Genomic DNA, 11,780 nt, shown 5'->3' with positions numbered 1-11,780 from the left:
CAGTATTTGTTTTGCCTCTGACATCATCGTACCAGTGTAGGCCCACGCGCGTGATTACGAATCAGTTTTGTGTTAAGATATAAAATGGTGTAGCCTTAAAAGCGCTTTTAAGCTAGGTTATAGATTCGGCTGTCATTTTGAAGAGCTTGCGGAGGAATACTAGGATCCAAAGTGAGACGATGAAAGTATTTGCCGTATTATAAGCGAAGCTCAGTATTAAATTTATTGAAAATTAAAAAGTAATAAAAGATGTCGCCTAGCAAAATTCATAAATTTGTTCGGAATGATAGAAAACGCAAGTCAGAGAAAAGCTCGAATCGAAAGGAATCCAAAAAGCCCGAAAAGTCAAGTTCCGAGAGAATTCAAAAGCTACGGCAGCGATGAAAAAGAAGTAAAACGGCGCAAAGCGTTTTGCGCAGATGGCTGTTCGGAAATACTGCGGCCACCAACAGCACAAACTTATTGTTTTACTTGCTCTGTACCTAGTATACTATTCCATGTAACGAACGTGTTGAATAGATTGACGATTAAATTACATATTAATGTGAAACATTTGTTAGATTTTATCTCGATGGCCGGCCAGAGTGGCCGAGCGGTTCTAGGCGCTACAGTCTGAAACCGCGCTACCGCTGCGGTCGCAGGTTCAAATTCTGCCTCGGGCATGGGTGTTTGTGATGTCCTTAGGTTAGTTAAGTTCTAAGTTCTAGGGGACTGATGACCTCAGCAGTGAAGTCCCATAGTGCTCAGAGCCATTTGAACCATTTATCTCGACGTTTTTGCGAAAAACTGTACGCGCGTTCCAGCGCTGAACACTCAGAAACTTTTTGTTACTGTCACATTTACCTACCTAATAGTACATTGTCAGGTAGACACTGTTGTCTGCTGTGTTGATGTAATGTACTTGATTATATTTCCCAGTGTTTCCTTTCCTTGAGATAATTCCACGTAATTGTTGCGGTTAGGATCTTTATTAAATATGTCGATATCATCGATATCATTTCACTTTCAGCCGGCCGCTGTGACCGAGCGATTCTAGGCGCTTCAGTCCAGAACCGCACTGCTGCTACGGTCGCAGGTTCGAATCCTGCCTCGGGCATGGATGTGTGTGATGTCCTTAGGTTAGTTAGGTAAAAGTAGTTCTAAGTCTAGGGGACTGATGACTCAGATGTTAAATCCCATAGTGCTTAGAGACATTTGAACCATTTGAACCATTTCACTTTCGATTACGGGCAGCATTTAAGCGGTTTTTACTATCGAAGCATGAAGCGCATGTAAACACACCTGCCCTGTAGGAGTGAGGCATGGACTATATCCTAACCCAATGGCGGTGTATGTGGGGGCTCAGTACGCGTAAGACGCTCTTAGCAATCGCTCAAGTTACAATTAACACACTGCAGTGAGCAACTGAGTTAGAGATAGCTGTTGCATTTGCGGAAGGACTGCAGCGAATGGAATAGTTTGGTGTATGACATCACAGTAACATCGTCACACTTTATGCTCTCAGTAATCGTTACACGCGGCGCAGGCTGAACAGGACGTGCGATATTTTGACCCATCTGTCGCGGCCGGGACATGTTTCACTGATACATGACAACAACTGATGGCTGTATTTTGCAGCCTCAGGTCACATAAATAGTACCACTACCGATTTTTACTTTCAAGCAAGCAATCATCTGCTGGTGACCTGTTTATAGTAAATTAAAAAAGAGGTTAGTAAAATACACAGCATGACAAAAAAAGCGAAGCACCCAGGAGACAGAGTGGGATGTTAGTGTATTTTCTTCGCGTACAAACCATCGCCCGATATGTAAATTAAACTTGCATTTCTCTGCGACAGGTATAAAGCTCATTAGTCTTACGATCTCTCAGACATTCTCGGCGTATCTGATTAGCGGTGTGTTCCCGGGTGTTCTACTCAAAATGGAAACACCAACTCGGCAGAACAAATGAAAGCACAGCTTTAACTCATTAGTGTTCTTCGTGTCTTGCGTTGTTACCACGTCTGCTATGATATATAAGAGTGGTGAACAGCATCAGATGTTGACTCTTCACTGAAAAGGACACAGACACGGCGCATAGTCGTCTGAGACAGCGTTATCAGCACCTGACAGAGCTTAGAAGGAGGCCACATTGTAGGTCTTCATTTGGTAGGCAGGTCGAAAGTGCAATATCTAGATCTTTAAGGAATTCGGGAAGGACAGTGACCTGATGCTGGACTATATAGGAACATGTGGGCAGGCATATCCGTCGTCCATGTTCCGGTCGACCACGTCTGTCCACCCCAAGGAAGTATCGCAGTTTTGTGCATCAAGCAGTTAGTAACCCGGTCACATCTGCATCAGCTACCTGAGAACAAGTAATGGACTCCCAGTAACATTCTGTGTCATCCTGCACCGTTGATCTGAGACTAGCAACAGCTGGATTTGGAATTATCCTCCGATGCGCCGGTTGCAGTTAACGCCAAAACACAGGCGTCAGCGTTGGCAGTGATGCATTAATCAGAAAGCATGCGTTGCTAATGAATGTCGTCGCAATGTGTTCAGCGATAGACCGTGGATCTCAAGTGTTCTGGATAACTGTTGTTGATTTGAACGGCGGTAAATTGCGAAGAGATCTCATTCTTACAGTGTTTTGGAGAGGCACAGTGATTCATGGTGTGCCATCGCGTGTGATTTCACAGCTGTTCAGTGATTGAGAGAAGTCTGACACCACGTCGCGGACGTCCTGTATCCTCAGATGTCACCTCTCATGTGACAGTATCGTGCTGCCATTTTACAACAGTACACAGCTCGTCCACACATGACACGCGTTTCTACTATCTGGCCGCATAATGTTGAGGTAGGCTATAACAGAAAGATACACAGATCTGTCTGTGACAGCACATGCGTGGGACCAGCTCGAACATCAACCTCAACCCACTGCCAGTTCCCAGGATATTAAAAAAAAAAAAAGGTAGGTGGAGACACTCCACGCCCACACCGTCATGTTGGCCAACACAGAATGTCTACTGCCATCTCTGCATAAGGATTAGTTTTCATTAAAGTGAGGTCCCGCAGGATGTGGATACTTCGATGTTTGCGTACGTCTGGTTAAGGTTAACCGTTAATACCCGCTCATCTGGACATAGATTGGGAACCAGTTTCAAAGGCAGAGGGAAAAGAGTGCCAAGCAAAGAGCCAATGGAAGAAAACCTTTGCGTTGGTTGAGTCGGGTAATCAGAGCAGTAGCGGTTTTCTTGCTGCCTGCGACAGGTCATGCAAGGGTAGGCTTTGTTAGTAGTGGGTATCATGCAGGTCGATAGCTTTGACGTTGTGTAGTGGTGTTACTCGGCGACTGTTGCTGCCTGCCGATGTTGGTTTCTCGGACAGTGTCAGCAAACCTGTAACAGTTAGGTTCATCATCGTTTTGTGTCCGAAAGGTCGTATTTCGGATTCACAGTATAGGGTAGTGTTAGCGGTTTGTTTGTACGTTAGTATTCGAGCTTGTCGGTCTCCCTACTGTAGCCTGTTGGTCGGCTTTAATAGCAGCTGGCACATCCGGTCAAAGTTGCTGATATGCAGGGGCCTGCCGAAGTTGTCGCTTGTGGGTGCATGTTAGCTTGCCGTAGGTGGTTATGCCCTAATACCTGTTGCCATGTGGTGTGGCCTATTAGATAATACCCGAGTACATGCAGTATGCGATACGTGCCCCCACTTGATCTATAAGCAAGATTCTTGCAATCGTCGTCGGATATCAAATGTACTACAGAATGGCACCAACGCTAATCTGGAACTATTTTAACAAGTGCGGTATCAATGATGTGCAATGCACCATTTGCTATAAAAGATTAAAAGCGGGAAGAGACACAACGAACTTAATAATTCATTCATAGCTTACGATAGAACAAGGAGGTAGCTGATCTGCTGCCTGTGTGTACACAATATGCCTTTCTCCACTTGTAGCCCTTGAAAATGACAAATTAACACGAAAGACGGAGATTTTTAACCTCAGTTTTCATCGTTTAGCACTGCCTGTTCGAAAGGACCAAATGGTGGTATGATCCTCGATTACAAAATGATTTTTGATCAGGGTTTCAAGAAAGTTGGACCAGTAGGAGAATACTGGAATTTTTTGCAGTATACAACCACTTACCACTTGTCGGGAAGAGAGGCGAGCGGTGAACGGACTCAGTTTTCTTTCATTTGCATATTTAATAATTCGATTCTATGTATCTTGATATTGGGAGAGTGAAAGTTTTTCAATCTTTGTTCGATTTCTATGTTTATTACAGCAAATAATAAGAATAAAACCGAAAAATCAGTTGTTCCAGAAACTGGTCTTATTATGCAGGTTAAAATGGTTTAGTAAAAAACGGTATAAACGAAGCCGTCCGGGATTAGCCGAACGGTCTGAGGCGTTGCAGTCACGGACTGTGCGGCTGGTCCCGGCGGAGGTTCGAGTCCTCCCTCGGGCATGGGTGTGTGTGTTTGTCCTTAGGATAATTTAGGTTAAGTAGTGTGTAAGCTTAGGGACTGATGACCTTAGCAGTTAAGTCTCATAAGATGTGACACACATTTGAACATTTTTTTTGGTATAAACGACAACCGGGTGTTTCAGCGATAGCCGTCATCCCCACCACAAAATATTGGTTCTGTTGCAGACAGTTTGCCAGGATCATCCGATGTAGGACGTAAGTCGTGAATACGACTACAGGTGGCAGCACTCTCCCGCAAAGTTTCAGACATTTCATTTCCTTTGGTTGGAGCATTCCCGAATTGAAAGACACAGTTGTCCGAAAAAAAAAAAATAAAAAAAAAACGGTTCACATGGCTCTGAGCACTATGGGACTTAATATCTATGGTCATCAGTCCTCTAGAACTTAGAACTACTTAAACCTAACTAACCTAAGGACATCACACACATCCATGCCCGAGGCAGAGAAAATCCCTGACCCCGCCGGGAATCGAACCCGGGAACCCGGGCGCGGGAAGCGAGTGGCACCAAGTCCCTTGCGCCACACAAAGTCACACGGGATTACAGTGCGCTGTGTTTTAGCCACTGTCGAAGGTGATTGTGGTCAATATGTCGGTAATGACAAATCTGGCCACCAGGGGCTGTGTAAGACTACTGCATCTGTGATCTGCTGCTCCCTCGTGATACGCGCAGTACTATAGTTGAGTCGCCGTTAAGTTGGTCCCTCACAGTAGCAATTTTCTGCCCGCGGAAGCTTTGCGGGCCTACCTCAACCAGTAACGTAACGCGATTTTGTAAACGTTTCTATGGCAATGCTACAATGTTGTCACAGCTCCATAAAAGGCTGTTTTTTGTGCCTGCAGCCGTTAGCGGTTTTGAAAGGTGCCAATAGCGCTACGAGCTGTCAGGGATCATCTTACACCATCTTGATTGTAGCTGGTTGGGTTCTGTACTGAGGAGGCGTGTTGTGTTGCAGGCAAGGCGGTGCCGTTCATCGAACTGACGATCCTGGCTATTAGCTTCCAGTACTAGTACACTGCCTGCGAATTGCTGCACGTCTATGGTAGTGGCTGGTCACTCGATAGATAGTGAGGAGTCGTGCTGTGTTGCAGGCAAGGCGGTGCCGTTCGTGGAGCTGACGGTGGCGCACGCGTCGGTGCTGACCATCCTGGCCATCAGCTTCGAGCGCTACTACGCCATCTGCGAGCCGCTGCGGGCTGGCTACGTGTGCACCAAGGCACGCGCGCTGCTCATCTGCCTGCTCGCCTGGGCCCTCGCCGCCCTCCTCACCAGGTAGGCACGCACGCCCGCCTACCTGCTAGCGCGGGGACTGTCACAGCTAACTACCTAGCGGCGTGGCGGGCTCTAACCACATTACCCCTCCACAGAGGCTTCCTAACAGCATCGGGAGCTCGCTTAGTTTGCATCTCGGGGCATGTTGCATCTGCGGAACCGTGACGCTCTTCTGAAGTGCAAGGTCACTCGGAAATTACATCTCCCCATTTCTTTTTTAAGTGAATGTATTTAGCAGGAAATGTATCGGTCGGACAAATATCCCCTACAATTAGCAGCGCTCCAGCAGTGGGTGAAAATGGCAGCTCTTATTCTTTCTCTAGCTTTGTGAAGCTTGTGCGGCAGTGCGTTGTGGATCTAAGTAGCCACATTCTGCACAGACCGCGAGCCTTGTGGCATGAAACTGTCACTGAGCACCTGATGTTCAAGAAAAAACATCACACAAGAATACCAAACGAATCGCTTAGGGAACAGCACTGACTATCCACCGTGCAGTTCCGTTCTCGTTACCAGCGATTGTAATCTTTTTTTGCACCTCAGGAAATTCCTGCCCTCCAGCAGTCAGCACTTTCACAACGACGAAAAGCTGAAGACGACTGACACACATTGTGTACATTCACAAGCGGTAGACTAACTGCTGTGGCTGTTCCCAATATATATATATATATATATATATATATATATATATATATATATATATATATATATATATTCTTTTAACAGTGGGTAAATTTAATTTCTGGATGGCCCTCGTATTTGGTTACAAGACACATTCGTCGATTGCTTCCCTTAAATACCACGCTGATATAAGTCACAGCCAACATTTAGATTGTGTAAGTATTAACTCCCCCCCATGAACCATGGACCTTGCCGTTGGTGGGGAGGCTTGCGTGCCTCAGCGATACAGATAGCCGTACCATAGGTACAACCACAACGGAGGGGTATCAGTTGAGAGGCCAGACAAACGTGTGGTTCCTGAAGAGGGGCAGCAGCCTTTTCAGTAGTTGCAAGGGCAACAGTCTGGATGATTGACTGATCTGGCCTAGTAACAATAACCAAAACGGCCTTGCTGTGCTGGTACTGCGAACGGCTGAAAGCAAGGGGAAACTACGGCCGTAATTTTTCCCGAGGACATGCAGCTTTACTGTACGATTAAATGATGATGGCGTCCTCTTGGGTAAAATATTCCGGAGGTAAAATAGTCCCCCATTCGGATCTCCGGGCGGGGACTACTCAAGAGGATGTCGTTATCAGGAGAAAGAAAACTGGCGTTCTACGGATCGGAGCGTGGAATGTCAGATCCCTTAATCGGGCAGGTAGGTTAGAAAATTTAAAAACGGAAATGGATAGGTTAAAGTTAGATATTGTGGGAATTAGTGAAGTTCCGTGGCAGGAGGAACAAGACTTCTCGTCAGGTGACTACAGGGTTATAAAAACAAAGTCAAATAGGGGTAATGCTGGAGTAGGTTTAATAATGAATAGGAAAATAGGAACGCGGGTAAGCTACTACAAACAGCATAGTGAACGCATAATTGTGGCCAAGATAGATACGAAGCCCACACCTACTACAGTAGTACAAGTTTATATGCCAACTAGCTCTGCAGATGACGAAGAAATTGAAGAAATGTATGATGAAATAAAAGAAATTATTCAGATTGTGAAGGGAGACGAAAATTTAATAGTCATGGGTGACTGGAATTCGAGTGTAGGAAAAGGAAGAGAAGGAAACGTAGTAGGTGAATATGGATAGGGGCTAAGAAATGAAAGAGGAAGCCGCCTGATAGAATTTTGCACAGAGCACAACTTAATCATAGCTAACACTTGGTTTAAGAATCATGATAGAAGGTTGTATACATGGAAGAACCCTGGAGATTCTAAAAGGTTTCAGATAGATTATATAATGGTAAGACAGAGATTTAGGAACCAGGTTTTAAATTGTAAGACATTTTCAGGGGCAGATGTGGACTCTGACCACAATCTATTGGTTATGACCTGTAGATTAAAACTGAAGAAACTGCAAAAAGGTGGGAATTTAAGGAGATGGGACCTGGATAAACTGAAAGAACCAGAGGTTGTACAGAGTTTCAGGGAGAGCATAAGGGAACAATTGAAAGGAATGGGGGAAAGAAATACAGTAGAAGAAGAATGGGTAGATCTGAGGGATGAAGTAGTGAAGGCAGCAGACGATCAAGTAGGTAAAAAGAAGAGGGTTAGTAGAAATCCTTGGGTAACAGAAGAAATATTGAATTTAATTGATGAAAGGAGAAAATATAAAAATGCAGTAAATGAAGCAGGCAAAAAGGAATACAAACGTCTCAAAAATGAGATCGACAGGAAGTGCAAAATGGCTAAGCAGGGATGGCTAGAGGACAAATGTAAGGATGTAATATCACTAGGGGTAAGATAGATACTGCCTACAGGAAAATTAAAGAGACCTTTGGAGATAAGAGAACCACATGTATGAACATCAAGAGCTCAGATGGAAACCCATTTCTAAGCAAAGAAGGGAAAGCAGAAAGGTGGAAGGAGTATATAGAGGGTCTATACAAGGGCGATGCACTTGAGGACAATATTATGGAAATGGAAGAGGATGTAGATGAAGATGAAATGGGAGATACGATACTGCGTGAAGAGTTTGACAGAGCACTGAAGGACCTGAGTCGAAACAAGGCCCCCGGAGTAGACAACATTCCATTGGAACTACTGACGGCCTTGGGAGAGCCAGTCCCGACAAAACTCTACCATCTGGTGAGCAAGATATATGAAACAGGCGAAATAGCCTCAGACTTCAAGAAGAATATAATAATTCCAATCCCAAAGAAAGCAGGTGTTGACACATGTGAAAATTACCGAACAATCAATTTAATAAGCCACAGCTGCAAAGTACTAACACGAATTCTTTACAGACGAATGGAAAAACTAGTAGAAGCCGACCTCGGGGAAGATCAGTTTGGATTCCGTAGAAATACTGGAACACGTGAGGCAATACTGACCTTACGACTTATCTTAGAAGAAAGATTAAGGAAAGGCAAACCTACGTTTCTAGCATTTGTAGACTTAGAGAAAGCTTTTGACAATGTTGACTGGAATACTCTCTTTCAAATTCTAAAGGCTATTTACAACTTGTACAGAAACCAGATAGCAGTTATAAGAGTTGAGGGACATGAAAGGGAAGCAGTGGTTGGGAAGGGAGTAAGACAGGGTTGTAGCCTCTCCCCGATGTTATTCAATATGTATATTGAGCAAGCAGTAAAGGAAACAAAAGAAAAATTTGGAGTAGGTATTAAAATCCATGGAGAAGAAATAAAAACTTTGAGGTTCGCCGATGACATTGTAATTCTGTCAGAGACAGCAAAGGACTTGGAACAGCAGTTGAACGGAATGGATGGTGTCTTGAAGGGAGGATATAAGATGAACATCAACAAAAGCAAAACGAGGATAATGGAATGTAGTCGAGTTAAGTCGGGTGATGCTGAGGGTATTAGATTAGGAAATGAGACACTTAAAGTAGTAAAGGAGTTTTGCTATTTGGGGAGCAAAATAACTGATGATGGACGAAGTAGAGAGGATATAAAATGTAGACTGGCAATGGCAAGGAAAGCGTTTCTGAAGAAGAGAAATTTGTTAACATCGAGTATAGATTTAAGTGTCAGGAAGTTATTTCTGGAAGTATTTGTATGGAGTGTAGCCATGTATGGAAGTGAAACATGGACGGTAAATAGTTTGGACAAGAAGAGAATAGAAGCTTTTGAAATGTGGTGCTACAGAAGAATGCTGAAGATTAGATGGGTAGATCACATAACTAATGAGGAAGTATTGAATAGGATTGGGGAGAAGAGAAGTTTGTGGCACAACTTGACCAGAAGAAGGGATCGGTTGGTAGGACATGTTCTGAGGCATCAAGGGATCACCAATTTAGTATTGGAGGGCAGCGTGGAGGGTAAAAATCATAGGGGGAGACCAAGAGATGAATACACTGAGCAGATTCAGAAGGATGTAGGTTGCAGTAGGTACTGGGAGATGAAGAAGCTTGCACAGGATAGAGTAGCATGGAGAGCTGCATCAAACCAATCTCAGGACTGAAGACCACAACAACAACAACAAGTATTAACTCATGAAGAAAGTCTGTGATTCGTTTGTCGCAGAAAAACCTATCGTGTGCTTTATGCTGAGTGTTTGAGAGTGTCACCGTAAATCGTCTGGGGCAAAGCGCAAACACAGAGGGCTATTTTGGGTCAGGTAACATTTCTTTTAGTTCACTGTTAGATGTTTGCGTGAAATGTTCACACTGTTCTCAGAATGAATAATAACTGTGTTCACTCTGTCCCGAGCCTAAGGTCCTGCTTGAGATTTTCTCAGCGATGGCTCCTCAGTTCTGACAAACACTGAGAATTTTACTTCATGGCACGTCGTCGGTCAGGTGTAAAAAAGTAAACCATACCTTTTATATTCCACAGAGGAAATAAACGAATGTTTATTACATCAAAATACACGGCATCAAAACGGATTCTCTCATTCATCCAACGTTCTCTAGTGTCGACAATTATTTGTGCCCTTGGATCAACACCGAAATGCATGGGGGCTGCGACATGGCGATTCCAGGTGTTTCTCCACATAATGTGCTGTTCTGTGCCAAGCAGCATAAAGAAAGGGAAGATCCCGTCGACGCTGTCACTATAGATGGAGCAAAAGCTTCTATCGAGGCGAAAATGGAAAACGAACAGACTTTGTCCTTTCGAAAACAACCATCCAGGAATTTGTTTTTAAGGCTTGAGATAATTCACGGAAATCCTAAATAGAAGTCGCAATTCGGGTTTGAACCGCCACCCTCTGGAATGCGAGTACAATTTCTAGTGACTGTGACACTTCGCCCGGGTTTGACACTTGTTTCATCATAAAGGACGCGACTAAATTCTTCCGCAGTCTCGCCCAAAGACGAGGAATATCAGCACCAGTATGTACTGACTCGAATGGGAAGTCCTTGAGAGGTGGAGTGTGGGGTGTAAAGAGCGACTTGTTTGTAAAATATAAGAAACTATCAGCCTCGATTGCGGTAATGACACCAACCTTTACCTAGGTTTCAGCCCAAGCAATTGGGTTTTAAGTATTTTTCCTAGGCGTTTCTCCATGAGACCGCTGAGTTCGCGAACACTGAGCTACATATTAAGTCATTACGTCAAAACGTGGTGGTGTCGTGAATGCTGGATTTGTTATTTGCTAAGGTGCTTTCATTCCATTCACTGTTTCGCATCTGATCCGTTCGATATACGTCAGCTGCTGATTTGACGTAACGCTAAGATATCTTGCCATTACCCTTCTCTTCTAAACTCCCGCTCGAGCCGGCGATGAAATCTGTTTAACTATCTGCCTCTGCATAATGAAAATAATTCAGCATTTTTCAGCATTGTAGGATATCCTCATCATTGTTCAAGCAGTTGTCTAGTACTTTCTTGAAGCGTAGCTGCATGTTTGTGTGTGCGTATTGTCGCTAATTATGGTGTGTTTTCTGCATGGTATTTGTAACGTTCTCAGTGTATGACATAGGGATCGGCAATTTTTACAGGTCTTGATATACATTGGACAGATCTTTATTTGTAAGACATCACACATTCAATGCCTTCTCTGCGGGATGGCAATGGAGATACTATAGAAGACAGTGTTGCCAAAGCAGAGTTACTAAACACAGCCTTCCGAAATGCCTTCACAAAGAAGACGAAGTAAATATTCCAGAATTCGAATCAACAACAGTTGCCAACATGAGTAAAGTAGAGGTAAATATCCTCGGAGTAGTGAAGCAACTTAAATCAATAAAAGCAAGTCTTCTGGTCCAGACTGTATACCGATTAGGTTCCTTTCAGAGTATGCTGATGCACTAGCCCCATACTTAACAATCATATACAACCGTTCACTCGAAGAAAGGTCCGTACTCAAAGACTGGAAAGTTGCACAGGTCACACCAATATTCAAGAAACGTAGTAGGAGTAATCCACTAAATTACAGGCCCCAATCATTAACGTCGATATGCAGCAGGATTT

General features: G+C 44.0%; 1 protein-coding gene across 1 annotated transcript in view; it reads left to right on the top strand.

The window, feature by feature from the left end:
• Nucleotides 1-5,512: 5,512 nt before the first annotated feature.
• Nucleotides 5,513-11,780, top strand: part of LOC124795738 — a 160,824-nt gene continuing 154,556 nt past the window's right edge. Inside the window, exon 1 of the mRNA XM_047259819.1 lies at nucleotides 5,513-5,745. Coding sequence (XP_047115775.1) covers nucleotides 5,513-5,745 — 233 coding nt within the window. The remainder of the gene's footprint in view (nucleotides 5,746-11,780) is intronic.

Source organism: Schistocerca piceifrons, chromosome 4, assembly GCF_021461385.2.
Source record: "Schistocerca piceifrons isolate TAMUIC-IGC-003096 chromosome 4, iqSchPice1.1, whole genome shotgun sequence".
Taxonomy (NCBI): domain Eukaryota; kingdom Metazoa; phylum Arthropoda; class Insecta; order Orthoptera; family Acrididae; genus Schistocerca; species Schistocerca piceifrons.
Note: the sequence above shows the minus strand (reverse complement) of the source record. Positions and strands in the feature narration are given on the sequence as shown.